General features: G+C 39.4%; 1 protein-coding gene across 2 annotated transcripts in view; it reads right to left on the bottom strand.

Moving 5' to 3' along the window:
- Cubn (cubilin) overlaps positions 1-19,647 on the bottom strand; it is a 226,607-nt gene that overhangs the window by 30,937 nt on the left and 176,023 nt on the right. For both annotated transcript variants that reach the window (XM_055593908.1, XM_055593909.1), the window contains 4 exons: positions 8,736-8,892; positions 6,789-6,938; positions 3,262-3,462; positions 1,166-1,295 (listed from right to left, as the gene is read on the bottom strand). In XM_055593908.1, the coding sequence (XP_055449883.1) occupies positions 1,166-1,295; positions 3,262-3,462; positions 6,789-6,938; positions 8,736-8,892 (638 nt within the window). The remainder of the gene's footprint in view (positions 1-1,165; positions 1,296-3,261; positions 3,463-6,788; positions 6,939-8,735; positions 8,893-19,647) is intronic.

The raw sequence follows: 19,647 nt of genomic DNA, 5'->3' as shown, positions 1-19,647 counted from the left end.
TTTCACCTCTGTCCCTGACTGCAGTCCCTTCTCTGGCTTCTTCCTCCTAGTGGTCTGACAGCTTTTCTTCTTTTAATACTAAAACTTGCAGGATTTTTTGTTTAATTCCCAAGGCACGTTTCCTCACAAATAGTCTCAGGTGGTATTGACTTGCAGTTTCCTTCAAGGTCTAACCTGTAAACCACTTTCTTCTTGACAAGCTAAATCAAGTTGATGAGTCCTGCCTTACAGTTCATGGACCCAGTGGACACACATATGCTGAAAGTAAGGCTCAGCGTTCATAATCATCAGGACAGAAACTATCAGTGGCGGATTGGTGACAGATGAATAGGTGCTGTTTCAGCCTGTCAAGCTTCTATGTAGAAAATTCTCTATTGCTATCAACTACCCTCAGATTTACTATTACATGCTGAAAATTTCAGGTATCAGTGAAATTGAAGAGATGGAAATAAACCATCTAGGAGAAAGAAGCCTGGCACTTAATCTCTTTGGACAATGGGTTCTGCATTCTCTACAGTCTTGCTTGGATAACTAGAATTAGATACTTTACAAGTGGCATAAGATATCCCATAAAGCAATAATTTAGAGTAATTAACAAGGGATGAGAAGTGGTAAAATTATTCAGGACATAGCTTTGGGGGACACTGGACATGGGTCCAGATTTTCACTTTTCACTTAAATATGTGTTACCTTGGGGAAGCTGTGAGGCCTTTTGAAACACATATGCAAGTACACATATATCTTTCTCATGATGATTTTAACAGTACAATAAAACATCCAAGGAAGGTATTGAGCAAAGTTTGTCATAAATAATAAATGTTCAACAATGGCAACTATTTTTCCTAGCCTTTCATATTGTCTTTGATTTTAAGAAGGGCTTGTAACTTGGCAGCTATTATATGAAGCTCTTGTGAAACCACTGAGAAATTACAAGTGATTACAAGAAATTAACTGGTGATTCTTCTGTTTTAACCTCAATCCCCACTGGATTGGGTGGAGGATCAGGGGGCCATCATGAAGGCTTTACTGCTGTATGGGACCCCTCTGCCTCTTTCTAAATTCCAGAAAGGCCACCATGAGAACTCATGGGCTCCATCAGTAAGGTAGCTTTCCTGTGAACAGAACTGACAGGGTTTTTTTAAATAAACAAATTTGTCTCACATACCTAAGCAGAATTACTCTGTCCCTTCTAACGTTTATGCTGTAGACACAGTAGACATTGTTGGGATAATTGCCGAAGAGGAAGGAAGGACTTCTGATGATCCCAGAGGATGCGTTGTAGATTCCACCACAGCCTGCAACAGCAAACAAGGGGAGGTGCAGAGGGTGGTCATCGCAGCATAGGCAGAGCATTTGGGTAGAGTCTAAGCTGTTGCTTACTGCCCCCTAAGAGAGCTCATGTTGATTGTTCTCCAGATCACTTAGACCTCCTTCATTGTATTTAAAAACAAATTTGACTTTTCCAGGGAGGAGAAAAAGAAGAGAAATATAGAACATTTTAAGGCATATTTTGGAAGGGCATAAGTCTAAGTCAAAGAAATAGCATAAAAACAACAACCAAGACTATTTCATGTGTTGGGATGTGTCTATCCCTTCACTCTAAATGACAGGTTGAAAGAGAGATGGCATGGCAACTGGATGCTCAGAAAAGGCATGCAGAGCCCAAGGTGTGCTCTGTTCATAAGAGCCTGCAATGAAGAAATCTGAAATAGCATATATTCATTCCTAAGAGGTTAGCGTTAGACAGTCACACGATCAAGTGTGAGAGGTCAGCTCCTTCTGTGGCTCAAATGCCTCACTCTCAGCTTCTACACATTTGTAGTTAGTTGTGAGATTAGTAAAGCTCATACTTGCCCAAATTTGTGTTATTTTTCTTCACTAAGCATGAAGATATTTGGGCCATTCCCTGCTCTGTCTCCAGCTGTTAACAGCCCATAGTCCTTTGTTAGAGCCAGCATTCAAAATGTAATCACCATAAAATATAATAATGTCCCATTACAACTAATAGGGTATTGTTTTTACATGGAGTACATCCAGGGAGGACCAGCTCTTCCCACCTCGCAGTGATGCTTCCCTGTGCATGTTTATTAGTTTTCTGACTCTAAAATTACAGTAAGCTTGTATATTTTCATGATATCTCTACGGTTACAGATGAACACACTCCACCAACATATTTCCAAGATTAGGCACAATTTTGGTTATTCTATAAAGATTTGTTTATTTGTTTTTGCCTCAAATTAGCCCATTTATAAGACAAATTCTTTTCTGTGCCAAAAAATCTTTATGCATTCAGACCTCTGGATATAGGTCATGAATTAAATGCCGGATGTGGGTAGCAACTGCTCTATTTCACTCTTTATTAAAGAGATCATGTAACTGATCTTTAAACAAGACACAGGGGAGGGAACTGAACCACATTCTCTATATTTTAGGAAAATAAGGGATAAAAGAGCAGAAGAACATATATTAGGGGCTTATTCTCCAAAGTAGTAGTTAACCAAAAGAATAAAACAAATCCTCTTTTCTCATTGAAGGCCACAAGAGAGGATGTGTTCTGTTCTGTTGACGCAATCTGGCAAAGAAAGTGTCACAGAAATACTCTTTCTAGTTACTGAGCACAAACCTGTGACCCTGTCCACGCATAAGTACTTGTTTACTGCTCTCTGTAGATGGGAGGAGAACTTTGTTTGAAGAGAAGCTACTTTATTTCCTACCATTAGGCATTGTGTAGCCGGGCAAAGACAAAACAAAGTCAGGAAAAGTTTTGTGTGCCTGTTCCACTGAAGTGGCTGTGCTGGATAACGTACTGTTACAAAATAAATCTCAATTCTCTGTTTTATTTTCAGAGGGTCATTTTAGACAAAGCTCATGGAAATGTTGATTTGTATTTTTTTACTATTTTTCTTAATTTGTGCTTGTATGTGTATGCCTGCTTGTCTGTGTGTGCACTACACTCACACAGTGCCTACAGAGGTCTGAAGGGGGCATTGTAGGCTGCCATGTAAGTGCTGCGAACCAAGCCCAGGTCTTTTGAAAGAGCAGCTAATGCTTTCAGCCACAGAGTCATCTCTACAGACCCCAATGGTTTACATTTCAAGAAAAATAACTATTTTTCTATGTATCTAATTGATCACTTTTTGCCATTAATGTCTCTGAATCTTCAAGTTGGTGACATATGATAAATCATAACAACAACTCATTATGTGAATTACACAAAAAAAAAGAAAGAAAATTCCAAATAGTATTAGCATAGTTACTCACTGGTGACTCTGTAGGAAATCTTGAACCCAAAGTCTGTGACGTATGCATTAGAATAGAAGTTGAGTGACACTGGGCCATCCACAGTGAGGGGACGCAAGGTCTCAGAACCACATATGGTTGCAAGAGGCGTGGAAGAGAGGCTGTGACCTTTGAAGATGTGCAAGCCATCATGATCACAGTTTCCAGTGATGTCTGAGCGATCTACACAGAGAACAAAATGGCCAACATCAGAGCAGAAATGGTGTAGACAAGTGATGCTATAAACAGACAAAATACTACAATTCTGTTGTTCACGTAGAAATTACAAACAAAATTAGGAGATGGTTTTCTATATCAATATGTAACTTCAATTCCGGATGAAATGATATTATCCACGAGACAAAACATGGACAGAAAAGAGAAAACAGACAAAACTCCATAATGGGAATGGAGCTTTGTCACCAGCACTGCTTGTGAGAGAAACCTTATACAGAGCCTGGGTACAGATAAGAGTGACCATGAGGAGAACATGAGCAATTTCTTGATGTTTCCTGACAGGCATCTCCAATGTTTATGCAAACATCCATTAGTGATTGCTAATTTGCATCAACATGTCTTCTAATTTAAAGCAAAGATGTACTCTGCCTTCCCTCCTGCAAGACAACATAAAGCAGCTTTCAAAGGCATCAAGAAGACTTTTGTTGCTGCCATGTACTTGTTTTTTGTTTTTTTGTAGAGTGTCTACTCTCAGACTATCATGGGAGCACAATCATTGCAACCTGATACTCGTTAACGTAAAACAGTATCTTCTGTAAGTAGGTAGTCTTCCACAGAGTTTGACCAATGTAAACATTAAGTAGTAATGTAAAAGTAACCACCCATGTTCAATCAAAGCCCCATGGCCAATAAATTCCCTCAACATTCTTGTGACTAAACATATTATAAAAAACATCTTTGCACATAAGTATTTGAATAGTTTCTTATTTATCAGAATAAATTTTAGTATTTGAGTTACTAGAACTGAGGCAAGACTGTTCTCCAGGTTTCTCCAAAAGCTCTTTGACAAAGTGTCCCCAGCTGACACTCCCACAGCACATTAGGAATTTGGTAAGTCTTTCCAATTCCACATTCTGGCCACCCTATGGAGATACCTATGTCCACTGGCAATCAAGCCCAAACTCTTTGCTCTTTGTACTGTGGTCCTGGCACCTGAGACTATTTTCTGTGTATATGATTTCTTCCTTCCTCCTGGACATTTCTAAAAAATGGAATCATGGAATATGCAATGCTTTGTGTTTGGATTGTTTTATTTAATCACCCACATTGACTTTAGTTAGCAAAAAAAAAAATGTTTAAGATTGTTAAAGCTAAAGTCACACGATGCTGGGAAACATTACCAATATTGGATTTGTTTCTTGTTCTTACATTAGGCCAGTGTGCCTGCTGTGCATGTATCCTTGCAGATTTGAAGGTGAAAAAGTATCTTGATGTAATTACAGATTAATTGTAGTTTATAAATAGATGATTTATGAGAAAGGATAGGTTAAAAAAACACATCTATTTGAAGAGATTTTGTTTCTTGTCTTCACTAAACATCTAGGGTGTATTATCAGCCACAGCCTGACTTAAACTAACAACCGCACTTTCATCCACCAACAGCCCTTTCCCTGAAGTTGGGAAATGAGCAGACAAGAAGTGTGTGTCCTTGGGAACTTTGCCACCGAGGAATCTGAACTAGGGAGATGACAATCACAGAACACTGAGGAAAGGCTATCCCATGGCACTGTTTCATGAAAGCAAAGCCGATCCTGATCTCACCTATCCACTCACCCATTCAATATTGATTGGGTGCCCATTCTGGTAGGATTGCTTCTCTCACTGGAGAGGTGTGCATGTTTACATGCATGTGTGTTGAGTCTAAATGCAAAGGAATAAATTAAAAGTTCTGACCCTGAAGTGATGGCCTGATGGCAGAGGTCCTAAATCCCAGCATGCTTGCGGCCAAGCAAGTTCATAGAGCAAGTTCATGGCCAACTTGAGTAGTTTAGCCAGATATTATCTCAAAACAAAAAATGAAAATAGGCCTGGTGACATAGCTCAGTGGCGGATCACTTGCCAAAACTTGACATAAATCCTGCAGTCCAATCAATAGCATGTGCTTGAAAAATAAGATGCTATGTTAAAATGTTAAAAGGCTCCAGATGCATTTAGGAATTTTATGTGGCACCCATGTCATTAAAGTTATTTCTTCAGTTTTGGATGGAATATATAAGACTGTACTTTTCTTTTTAAAGACCAGAAGGAAGCCAGGCCTATTACCTCAGCTTCTCTGCAGATTGAGGCAGGAGTTATAGGCCTGCTTGAATCACATAGAAAATTCAAGTCCAGTTTGGGGAGTTTAGGGAGACCCTGTTTCACAATGAAAAGTAATGGGTGTGGTTTACAGCTTGGTGTGGAAGGCTTGCTATTCATGCATTAGGGCCCAAAGTTCAGTCTTCATTATGCAGATAAAAGGGTGTAATTTTTGGGAGGGAGGGTGGATTGGGAGGAGGGAGGGAGCTATAGGGGAGATACAAAGTGAATAAATTGTAATTTATAAAAATAAAAAATTAAAACAAAAAAGGACATAATTTTATTTGCATTTACATTACATTTCAGAACATGTTTATTATTGTCTTAAGTAGTAATATTAGACCATCCTACCCACATCTTTCTTATTAATAGCTTAATTATTAGTAATTTGCTTGTGATAAACTTAATCCTTGAATATTATTAAAAGACAAGAGATGAGTAATGGTGACTATGTTGGTAATTAAACTGGTGCAGTCATTATGGAAAAGCTATCCCTCGTACAGTTAAAAACAAATACTATGATCCAGCAACTCCACTCCTGGGCATATACCCAAAAGAAGTGAAGTCAGTGTGAAGGCTGATCTATATGCATCCATGTTTGTTGCAGCATTATTAATAAAATCAACTCAGGGGTCCTTTGCCTGATGAATAAAGAGAATGACACACATAGACAGACAAACGAAAACAATAGAACACTATTCTGTCTTTACAAATAAGGAAATACTGTAGTTTATGATGACATGGATAAATTTTAGGGCATTGTGTTACATGAAAGAAACCATACACAGGAAAAATGAATAGCACACATTCTCATTTCTCTGTGAAATATGAAACCACTGAACTTTTAAAGTAGAGTAGAACACTGGTTACTATAGGCAAGGATTGGGAGGTGTTTGTCAAGAATCTCAATACTTAACCTTATTTTTAAAAAACATAAATTCAGAAAGCATTCTACATAACATGGGGATTATAACTAATAATGATGCATTATCTATTTGAATATTGCTAAAAGAACAGATTCTAAATGTTCTCACAATTAAAACATTGTACGTTAATAGATACTTTAACTAGCTTGACACAGCCATGCTGTAAACTATCCCTGTGTCAAAGCCTTTATCAAAGCCCTATGTCAACACTGTAGATATATACTTTTCATCAGTTCGAATGAATTGATTTTTAAAAAAGAATAAATGTACCTTCCAAATGGAAGGACACAACAGTCAGGATGATCAGAGACTGAGGTGCCACATTTATGAAGTAGGTACAGTTCATGTTGTTGTCATAGTGCTTTGGAAAGTTTGGCGAGACAATAACACCTGTAGGGCTGCTGAAACTACGTCCACATCCTACATGAGAATAAAAAAACAAAACAAAAACATCATTAGGATATCCATTATTATCTGTAGCATGCATTTCATAAAAAGAAAGACACAAGACTGCCATTTTATGAAGTCTCTACAGGAAATTTCTTGAGATGCTCCAAATGGAAAAAGATCACCATGAGAAGGACTCTTTGATATATAAGTCAATATGCATGTAAAATAAAAATGTATTTTAGAATAGCATGGGGAATTTTAGATGCTAAGTAGTAGGTATTTTGTAACATAACACCCTTCAAATCTCATGATATTTAAAGAAGTTATATTATCAAAGATTGAATATAACTCATGTCAAGAAACAAAACAGATGAAAGTGACTTGCAGGCCTGCGAGATCACTCAGTCTCTACAGTTCTCACCTCTCAAGCACAAAAAAAGCTAGGCTTGGTGATCCACCCTTGGGATGCCGGATGTAGGGAGAACCCTGGGGACAGTCTAGTCTACGTAGTCTACACAGGCCAAGTTGAGACTCTCCATCAAACAAAACAAAACAAAACAAAAAAGTGAACAACACCCAAGGAATACCTGAGCTTGTCCTCTGGCCTCCGTATGCACTCACTTAGACACATACATTCCTATACACACAGACAAGCACACACACACCCATGCACACACAAAGTGATTCATCTCTGAATATTACATCGTATTTGAAAAGTATTACATATTAATCACCTAAAGAGTTTATAAGTGTTTTCTAAATGTATTATTAGAAAACTGTTACTTCCTTACTTTCATCTAATCATAAAACGCTAATTGCTTTTAAAAGCTAGTTTACTATACTCGTCATGATATCTATCAAATTCTTATATGAATTCCTACTGTCAGTCATACAGATACATAAGACAGGGACAGAGGTACACACCAGTACCCCAGCTATTCTGGAAGCAGAGTCAGGAGCGTAAATCCAAGGCAAGCCTGAGCTGCCTACACAGGAGGTTTAGGGCTAGCTTAGGCAACTTATACACTGTGCCAACACTTACACGTGTCAAGGAATGGGCTGAGAATGTACCTCTATGGCAGTATTTTCTGATATATGTAAAGCCTTAGGTTCAACCACAGTATTGCAGAGATAGAAAAAAAAATACTAAAACCTTTGCATTAGCAAAGTGACATTTTGTTCTCATATACTTCTAATTTATGTCCTCTCTGACCTGTAAATTATGACAATGTATGTATCCTTTTACACTGAGTAAAAGTAAAATCTCTCTCTCTCTCACTCTCACACACACTTGTATGCACAGGTCAGCTGAACACCTAGGCTAGCTCTCAAATTGCCCATCGTTACTCCTTTTCCACCATCTTTGTTCTTTTATTCAAGTCTGAAATGTCTGGTTAGTGCATTCTCCCCTCCATTTCTTTCCCCCAAGCTTTTTCTTGAATGGTGCTTTACAAATAGCAGCCACCGATGTGATTCAACCAAGGCACAGGCCACAACACATCTGCAGTTCCCACTGACCTAATCTGTGCTCAGCACTCAGAGTGGAGCCTTGCATACTCAGCTGACCCGCTCTTGAGCTTGGTAGTGTTGTATTTTTCCCCCACACTGGTTTCAAACTCTGGCTCTTCCTGCCTTTGCCATCTTTGGATATAGGCCTGCATCTCACTGACTGTTGCAGGAAGGAAGCTCCTTCAGAATCAGGTGGCTCGCCAATGGTCCTTTCTGGGAACCCTATCAAGCCAATCTTGATGGGGCTTTCTCACTACTTGCCAAGCCTATCTGGGACACCCACCCTTCCTCAACAGTTTAGATTCCAATGCTACTTACGGCTTAGGAAGGATGCAGAGAAGCCCTGGGCTGGCATCTCCATAGACTGGAAGACAGCAGTGAATATGTTTCCTGATGTGACAAAGGGTCTGGGAGCCACATCCCCACAGCCTGTGGCTAACAGGGTATTGTTGGCCTCCAAGGTTCCTTCCCAGACCTGATGGGGTAAAAAACATGACTTAATGCTAACAGTTTGCTCCTGTCAGTATTTTAACATACTTAAGCTTGAAAATAATTGTATTCAATTCTATAGAAAAAAACAAACAAACAGTAGACCAGAAAAAGTCCACATGCAAATCCTGGAATATTTTCTTTGGGGAATAATTTGGTTTTGGTTTTGGTTTTTCCACACATGGTTTCTCTGTGTAGCCTTACCTGTCCTAGACTTGCTTTGTAGAGCAGACTGGCCTCAAACTCACAGAGATCTGCCTGCCTCTGCCTCCCTGATTACAGGTGTGTGCCACCATGCCTGGCTGAGAATACTTTTAAGACTGGTTTTTAAGTGGCCTATCTCATTCTGATTGCTCTAAGGAGACCCTGTTTGGTTTTACAGAGCAATTCCCTTCTGTGTGTTTTTAAATTTCCTTTGAGGCTTCTTATTTGACCTGTGGGTTATTTTAAAGTACTTAATGTTAAGTATATTTAAATATTTAGAGTTTGAAGAGCTCTTCCTTGACAAAATCCTCTCTGAATTTTTAGGCTTACAATGACAGCTACAAATATTTTACCCGTCAAGCCCTGTGTGCACCTTCCTCATGTAACTTTTCCACAACCAACAAGGTCCAGTCTCTGACGTGAGCTGCTGTAAGGGACTCCTCCCTGATGGCCAAGTACCCTCCCACACAGATGCACTCCTAGCTCAGGCACTTTCTCCAGGAGGTCTCTTTTCAGCAGCCCCCAGCTGGATCTCTCGGTGAGCATAAGGGAGAAGGCTGAAAAGGTTTTTCTCCACTCTAACTCAGCATTCTGCCCGCATTTGGGGCTCAAGCAGCTGTGAATCAGTCCTTCCTCTACACTGACCACCTGACCTTCACCAGGTGCTTATGAAAAAGTGAGATGGGAAGAGCCCCACTTTCACCCTTTGCACTTCTTGATAATGCCATTTCAGGAAGCAATCAGAACTTTCTACCTTCATTCTGGCTGGTGGTTTTAGCTGACTTCTCCCTCTGGTGTGTGCTCTTTTTCTGCAGCTTGAGCATCAGAGAAAACACTCTGCAGTTTAGTTCTTTGGTTTGTTGAGTTTTCTCTTTTTTACTCTCAGTATGTGGTCTGTCCTGGTGTGTTACAAAGACATGTGAATCCTTGTTTCCTTTTCACCTGTCAGTCTTATTTTAATGCTTCACATTTGCATCCTGACGAATTTTCTAGCTGGATGCCTGGTAGTTACTGGGAGCATTGAAATCTTCACCCAATTGAGAAGCTATCTTCATAGATCTATCTAGTTTTCTTTCTCATGTTTCCTGAATCTATCTTATTATAAATGAACATTTAGACTCATTTCATCTTCCTGGTAGGCTGATTGTTTTATTCTCATGTAAGATTCTCCTTTTCTACTGCATGTTTTTTTTTTTCAGCTTTGAATTCCATTTTAGCAGGTGCTAATATGGCCATTACTGCTCTTTAAAAATTAATATTTCCATGATTTATCATTTTATATCCTTTCCTTTCAATCCACCTGTATGATTAGATTTGAATTGAGCTTGTTTCCAGTTGTATCATGTTTTGGCTCCAATAATCTATTTTAATTAGTGTAACTAAGTTATTTAAAACACATACACATTGTGTCTCCACTTTTGCATTCTGTTTTCTTCTCCTCCTTGACCTATTGTGCCCCTTTTTTTCCTATTTCCTAGATATCCCGATTTTTATTAAAATTAAGTGTTTTCATAGGTCTTCATATTCTTTGTGATAGTTATTAATGTTGTGGATGTTAAAATATACATATATGATTATCTAGGTTTACACCAACAATCACACTGGACCATTTTGAGGGATTGTGGAAAACAACCTGCACTGAATTTCCCTTTCAACTTCTCACTGTCAGGTACCATTATAAGCCTTTTGTTTAAATTACTAAATACAGTGTTAAAAACTTACAGAGAAAGGTATGTTCTAACTGGATGCACACATATCTGCTCATTTCTTGATCCCTCCCTCCTCTTCCTCCTCATACTCCAAGGTTCCTTTCCAAACCATTCCATCGAGTTTGAATAAGTTCCCTTACAGTCTTTAATGGCAAATAACATGTGTATATTTTCTTTTGACTTCCTTCTGTATGGAATTTTAAAATTCCCATTAACCGTACATTAAGAGTAATTTTCACGATTGTAAATTTATTGTTAGCAATTCTTCTACTTCAGAACTTTGTTTCTCTGACTATTATCAGTTAAATTGTTTTCTTTCCTTGTAAAGCTGAAATGACATGACTGTTGGATACTTTGCTATTGTTCGTGGGTCCCTAAGGCTTTGTTCTTGTTTGTTTTGTTTGTGTCGATTTTCTCTTCATTGTTCCAAGAGGTGACTTCTCTTGTTCTAGCCTCAAATTTACTGATTCTATTCTCTGTCATTTCCACTTAACTACTGAGATTAAGCAGTACATTATTTCTATTGCATTTTTTGTTCTATAATTTGCATTTAGTTCCTTGTTGTAGCTACTGTTTCTTTGTTAAGATTTCCTATTACTTATTTGGTCATGACAATGCTTTAAAAAGAACTTGTCACTTATTCCTGAGAATTTTTATGACAGCAGCATTGATGTCCTTGTCATGTATGTCCATCATCTGTTTCATTCCAGGGTTGACATGACGATTATTTTCCTCACTCAAGTTGTAATGGTCTTTGTTTTTCTTATGATGAGTTCTTCCTTGTTGTGACCTAAACATGTTACCTATTATGTTAGGAGGATGTCAGTGCTATTTCAGTGTTTTATTTAAGAAGAGAGTCATCATGTTTATGTTCAGCATACAGTTTTGCATGTATGCCTAGGCTCTGTTTGGTGATTTGATTTTCTGAAGATCTGCAGTATAATTTTTGTCAACATGGTTTTAATGGTACTTCTGCCATGTTACTAGTATTTTCTTCCTTTTATTTCTAGAGACAGTGTCTCATGTGGATTAGGCTGGCCTCAAACTTCTTATGTAACCAAGAATGAGTTTGACACTCTGATCCTCCTGCCTCTACCTCTTGAATGCTAGGGTTATAAGTATGTAAGACCATGCCTATTTTAAGTTAATGTTCTCAAGGATATAGAGTGTGTTTCACCTGCTTTGATTTCTGTGCATTCTTCCACCAAAGGGGAGGGGCTGAATAGGATTTCCCTAGGGTCTTTGGGAGGAGGCATATTTCCGATTTTGAGAATAAAAAAGGTTTTTGGAGCATTAACCATTCTGTCCACTTTCCCTAGTGTCCCTACAAAGAAAAGTATCCTTGACTCAAAATCACCAAGTACCTTCCCACTCCAGGTAGTTCACTGTCACTGAGTCCCTTTATTCATTACTTTCATCTATACAGAAGCATCCTTTCGCAGAAACAAGAGTATCATAATGCAGTTATCATAGTCTTGTCTCACACTCAGTGAAAAAGAGTGTTTCTTCTGTTACTTATTTTTTGCAATATTATCAATTGATCTCTTTCTAGGCTGGCACTGGGCTTGTATGACATTGTCAGTGGGTCTTTTATTCTAGCCAGAGGAAGAATAATCCCAGATTAACTCTTTCCCATCAAAAAACTTATAAGACTTCATATAAGTTTATATACTTTGTGTTGACTCATCTTAGGAAAAGAGAGATCTTTTATTTCATGGGAAAATGCAATTAAGAGAAGCATTTATTAAATCCATTTTATTATGTGCATATTTTGTAAATATTTGAGAGATGATATGAAATAACATTGGTTTTTAAAACAGGACATTTCCATTCACTGGGTGATTTTTAAAATCCAAAGTACTAGGTAGTATTTACGCTATTATGTCATATTAATTCTAATGCTTAAAAAAACTCTACTGAGGGGGGAGCCAAGATGGCGGCGCCGGGAGAGCACTGTGTCTGAGAAGCGGGACAGCACTCTCCGTGCAGCGACCAGGAGACTGAACTCTGGGCCCTAAAACTACAGCAATCATGTTTCCCAGGTGAGGGGAGGCTCCCACAGCATGGGAATCAGTCGGGTCCACTCTTGGGCTGCCCAGTCAGAACCCGGAAGAGATCCCGGGTAACGCAAGCTTTGGGTCTCGGGCCAGAGCCGCACACCTGCGTGTCCTGATCAATTTCCCAGGCTGATCAGTGGGCACAAGGGTGCCTGAGACTGAGAGTCCCAGTCGCAAAAAAACCCCACGGGGAAGGAAAGTTGTGAGACTGATCACGGGTCACCCAATCTTTCCCTGGAAGGTCTCACAGACCATGGGTACCCACCGCCTTCACAATTGAGCTCCCGCCACATGGAGAGCTGCGGGCCCAGTTCACTGGTACAGACGAGCTGCGCGCCCCAGTGCAACAGAGACTGGGAACCCCTGTCCGGAGAGGACCCCACAGGGAAGGAAGAAACCGTGCTGCCGGGGTCACCTAGGCTTTGCCTGGGGAAAGTCTCACAGACTACAGATCTCAAACAGGCGAGTACGCCCAGCCATCACGGATCCGGGCCCAGGCAGGGAGCACAGAGTTATTGGGAAACCAGCTCCCGCAGACTAGGAGGTGGGCGCACACGCCGCCAGCCCAGAGACTTGCTTTGTACCAACTACTCCTTACAGACAGAACTGTGTGCCCCAAGACACCAGAGTCTTAGAGTCACTGTCTGGAGAAACCCTCACAAGGAACAAGGAACGAAGCAAAGGGGACAGACTTAGGCAACCCAGTATATCCCCGGAAAAGGTCCCACAGACTGGCCCAACCCAGGGAACTACTGTGCCCCAGATAGCCTGCTGTTACCAGGAGAGCAGTACTCACCCACCACAGATTATCTCTTGGGTTTTGGGGCACAGAGCCCAAACCTCAGACCTACAAAAGACCTGGAACCCTGAGATCAACCCCTAGATACTGCTCCAAGGGGCAACCAATTATCCCTAAAAAAACAGACCAAACCACGGGACACACAGGTTACAGCAGCTGATCACTAAATTTACAGCAAGAAACCCAGAAGGAGGGCAGTTGTCTCCAGGACTTTTCCCGGTGAGAGGAGAGCCCTCTCCACTAATCAGGACCACAGTTACCACCCAGGTCTCTATGCCTGAGGTGAGCAACTCCTGAAAAACACCGGCCATCCAGTGACTATACCCAAAAAGCTGAGAAGGCTTCCTTCAGGAAAAACCATCTTCCTGCCAAAGGGATTCTCTCCACCACAGGAGTCCAGGAACAACCAGAAACTAACTTCAAACACCTAAGATAGCCCAATGGGTAGAGGAGAGCTTAAAAGTTCAACCAACAAAAGCCAGAGCAATATGGCATCTCCAGAACCCAGTTATCCAGAGGCAAATAGCCCTAGATACCCCAGCATAATTGAAATTCAAGAAGATGACCTAACATCTATGCTCATGTAGAAGATAACAGAGGAAACAAATAAAATACGAAAAGAAATAGAGGAAGCTGCAGCCAAACAGTTTGTGGCCTTTAGAGAGGAAATGCTTAAATCACTGAATGAAATAAAAGAAACAGAGGATTGTTAAAACAGCTGAAGGAATTGATGGAAAAACATGAAAATACAGTCAGACAGGTGAAGGAAACCAACAAAATGGCTCAAGACCTGAAGATAGAATTGGAAAAATAAAAAAAAAAAAAAAAAAAAACACAAATGGAAGAAATTGTGGAGAGAAAGAACTTAGGGAAGAAAGCAGGAATTACAGAGGTTAGCATAACCAATAGGCTACAAGAGATGGAAGAAAGAATCTCAGGCATGGAAGATACAATGGAAGAAATAGATGTATCTGTCAAAGAAAATGTTAAATCTAAAAAAGTCCTGACACAGACCATCCAAGAAATTCAAGACAACATAAAAAGACAAAACCTAAGAATAATAGGAGTAGAGGAAAAAGAAGATTCCCTGCACCAAGGCCCAGAAAATATTTTCAACAAAATCATTGAAGAAAATTTCCCCAACCTAAAGGAGAGGCCAATAAGAATACAAGAGGCCTACAGAACACCCAATAAATTAGACCAGAAAAGAAAATCCTCCCGCCACATAATAATCAAAACCGTAAGTATACAGAACAAAGAAAAAAATACTGAAAGCTGCAAGAGAAAAAGGCCAAGTAACATATAATGGCAAACCCATTAGAACCACACCTGACTTTTCAACAGAGACTATGAAAGCCAGAAGGGCCTGGACTGATATCATGCAGACCCTAAGAGAACACAGATGTTAGCCCAGGCTACTATACCCAGCAAAACTCTCATTCCTCATAGACGGAGAAAACAAGATATTCAATGACAAAAACAAATTTCAACAATACCTACAAACAAATCCAGCATTACAGAAGACACTAGAGGGCAAAACACAACCCAAGAAAACTAGCTACATTCAAGAAAAAACAGGAAATAAATAACCTCACTACAGTAAAACAAAAAGCAACCAAGCACACAACCATATGACCACAGCCAACATCAAATTCAAAGGATCTAACAGCCACTGCTCATTAATCTCTCTCAACATCAATGGACTTAATTCTCCAATAAAAAGAAACAGACTAACAGAATGGATGCATAAACAAAACCCAGCAATCTGTTGTATACAAGAAACACACCTAAGTCACAAAGATAGACATTACCTGAGGGTAAAGGGATGGAAGATGGCTTTCTAAGCAAATGGATGCAAGAAGCAAGCAGGAGTAGCCATTCTAATATCTGAGAAAATAGACTTTCAACCAAAATTAATCAAAAGAGATGGGGAAGGACACTTCATACTCATCAAGGGAAAATTCCACCAAGAAGACATCACAATCCTGAACATCTATGCCCCAAATACAAGGGCACCCACATTTGTGAAAGAAACATTGATAAAACTTAAACCACACATAGATCCCCACACACTAATAATGGGAGACTTCAACACCCCACTCTCAACAAAGGACAGGTCAACTAAACAGAAATTAAACAAAGAAACAATATCTCTAACAGAGGTAATGAATCAAATGGACCTAACAGACATTTACAGAATCTTATGCCCAAACAAAAAAGAATTTACCTTCTTCTCAGCACCTCATGGAACCTTCTCCAAAATAGACCACATAGTTGGTCACAAAGCAAGCCTCAACAGATACAAGAAGATTGAAATAATCCCTTGTATCCTGTCTGATCACCATGGAATAAAGCTGAACCTCAATAACAACAGAAATAGCAAAAAGCCTACACATACATGGAAACTGAACAACTTGCTACTGAATGACAGCTGGGTCAGGGAAGAAATAAAGAAAAAAATTAAAGTCTTCCTAGAACTCAATGAAAATGAAGACACAACATACCCAAACTTGTGGGACACAATGAAGACAGTGCTAAGAGGAAAGTTTATAGCACTAAGTGCCTTCAAGAAGAAATTTGAGACAGCACATTCAAGCAACTTAATGGCTCACTTAAAAACCCTAGAAAAAGAAGAAGCAGACACACCAAAAAGGAGTAGACAGCTGGAAATAATCAAACTCAGGGCTGAAATCAATCAATTAGAAACAAATAAAACAATTCAAAGAATAAATGAAACCAAGAGCTGGTTCTTTGAGAAGATCAACAAGATAGACAAACCCTTAGCCAAGCTAACTAAAAGGCAGAGAGACACCATCCAAATAAACAAAATCAGAAATGAAAAGGGGGACATAACTACAGACACTGAGGAAATCCAAACAATCATTAGGACTGACTTCAAAAGTCTATATGCAACAAAATTTGAAAATCTAAATGAAATGGACAATTTTCTTGATCGACTCCACTTACCAAAGCTAAATCAGGACCAGGTAAGTCAATTAAATAGTCCTATATCCCCCAAGGAAATAGAAGCAGTCATCGAAAGTCTCCCATCCAAAAAAAGCCCAGGACCTGATGGTTTCAGTGCAGAATTCTACCAGACATCAAAAAAGAGCTAACTCCCATTCTCTTCAAACTATTCCACAAAATAGAAACAGAAGGAACATTACCAAACTCATTCTATGAAGCCACAGTCACCTTGGTACCTAAACCTCACAAAGACCCAACAAAGAAAGAAAATTTCAGGCCAATCTCCCTTATGAACATTGATGCAAAAATACTCAACAAAATACTAGCAAACCGAATACAAGAACACATCAAAGATATCATCCACCATGACCAAGTAGGCTTCAACCCAGGTATGCAGGGGTGGTTCAATATATGGAAATCCATCAATGTGATCCACCATATTAACAAACTGAAAGGAAAAAAAAAAAAAACCACATGATAATCTCCCTAGATGCTGAAAAAGCATTTGACAAAATCCAACATCCATTCATGTTTAAAGTATTGGAGAGATCAGGGATACAAGGCACATATCTAAACATAGTAAAGGCGATATACAGCAAGCCTATAGCCAACATCAAACTGAACGGAGAGAAACTTAAAGCAATCCCACTGAAATCAGGGACAAGACAAGGCTGCCCACTCTCTCCATATCTCTTTAACATAGTTCTGGAAGTCCTTGCTAGAGCAATAAGACAGTTGAAGGAGATCAAGGGGATACAAATTGGAAAGGAAGAAGTCAAATTATCACTATTTGCAGATGATATGATAGTATACGTGAGTGACCCCAAAAACTCTACCAGGGAACTCCTACAGCTGATAAACACCTTCAGCAAAGTGGCTGGATACAAAATTAACTCAAAAAAATCAGTAGCCCTCCTATATACAAAAGACAAAAGGGCTGAGAAAGAAATTAGGAAAACAACACCCTTCACAATAGTCACAAATGACATAAGGTACCTCGGAGTAATCCTAACCAAGGAAGTCAAAGACTTGTATGAAAAAAATTTCAAGTCTCAGAAGAAAGAATTAGAAGAAGATATCAGAAGATGGAAAGATCTCCGATGCTCATGGCTTGGCAGCATTAACATAGTAAAAATGGCCATCTTACCAAAAGGAATCTACAGATTCAATGCAATTCCCATCAAATTACCAACACAATTCTTTACAGACCTGGAAAGAAAAATTCTCAACTTCATATGAAATAACAAGAAACCCAGAATTGCTAAAAAAAAAAAAAAAAAAAAAAAAATCCTCTACAATAAAAGATCTTCTGGAGGTATCTCCATCCCTGATCTTAAGTTGTACTATAGAGCAACAGTTTTAAAAACTGCATGGTACTGGCATAGCAACAGAATGGTAGATCAATGGAACTGAACAGAGGACCCAGAAATAAACACACACACTTATGGACACCTGATCTTTGACAAAGATGCCAAAACCATACAATGGAGAAAAGATAGCATCTTCAACAAATGGTGCTGGTCCAACTGGATGTGTACATGTAGAAAAATGAAAATAGATCCATACTTATCACCCTGCACAAAACTGAAGTCCAAGTGGATCAAAGACCTCAACATAAAAACAGACACATTAAATCTGCTAGAAAAAAAAGTGGGGAATACCCTAGAACTCATTGGTACAGGAGAAAACTTCCTGAACAGAAAACCAACAGCACAGGCTCTAAGAGCAACAATCAATAAATGGGACCTCATGAAACTGAAAATCTTCTGTAATGCAAAGGACACTGTCATCAAAACAAAGCGACTGCCTACAGATTGGGAAAGAATCTTCACCAACCCTTTATCTGACAGAGGACTCATATCCAGTATATTTAAAGAATTAAAGAAGATGAAAAGCAGCAAACCAAGTAATCCCATTAAAAACTGGGGAACAGAGCTAAACAGAGAATTCTCAATAGAGGAATATCGAATGGCAGAGAAGCACTTAAAGAAATGCTCAACCTCACTAGCCATTAGGGAAATGCAAATCAAAACAACCCTGAGATTTCACCTTACACCCATGAGAATGGCCAAGATCAAAAACTCAAGTGATAGCACATGCTGGAGAGGTTGTGGAGAAAGGGGAACCCTTCTCCACTGCTGGTGGGAATGTAAACTTGTACAACCACTCTGGAAATCAATCTGGCGCTTTTTCAGAAAACTAGGAATAGCACCTCCTCAATATCCAGCCATACCACTCCTAGGCATATATCCAAAAGAGGCTCAAGTACACAAAAAGGGCATTTGCTCAACCATGTTTGTAGCAGCTTTATTTGTAATAGCCAGACACTGGAAACAACCCAGATGCCCCTCAACTGAAGAATGGATGCAGAAATTGTGGTACATCTATACAATGGAATATTACTCAGCAATGAAAAATAAGGAAATCATGAAATTTGCAGGTAAATGGTGGGACCTGGAAAGGATCATCCTGAGTGAGTTGTCCCAGAAGCAAAAAGACACACACGGTATATACTCACTCGTATAGACATACAACATAGGACAAACCCACTAAAATCTGTGCATCTAAAGAAACTAAGCAAGAAAGAGGACCCTAACTAAAACTCTCAATCCCCATCCTGAAAGGCAAAGAGGATGGACATCAGAAGAAGAAGAAAACAGGAAACAACCTAGGATCCTGCTACAGAGGGCCTCAAAGCCAGAAGAAGAAAACAGGAAATAAACTAGGAACCTACCACAGAGGGCCTCTGAAAGCCTCTGCCCTGCAGACTATCAAAGCAGATGCTGAGCCTGATGGCCAACTGTTGGGCAGAGTGAATGGAATTTTATATAAGAAGTGGGAAATAGTAAGAGCTGGAGGGGACGGGAACTCCACAAGGAGAGCAACAGAACAAGAAAATTTGAACACAGGGAACTTTCCAGAGACTCATACTCCAATCAAGGACTATTCAAGGAGATAACCTAGAACTCCTGCACAGATGTAGCCCATGGCAGTTCAGTGTCCAA

The sequence above is a fragment of the Psammomys obesus genome, unplaced genomic scaffold (assembly GCF_907164565.1).
Source record: "Psammomys obesus unplaced genomic scaffold, mPsaObe1.curated_primary_1811, whole genome shotgun sequence".
Classification (NCBI taxonomy): Eukaryota; Metazoa; Chordata; class Mammalia; order Rodentia; family Muridae; genus Psammomys; species Psammomys obesus.
The sequence above is the reverse complement of the archived record's forward strand: the minus strand, read 5'-3'. Positions and strand labels throughout refer to the sequence as shown.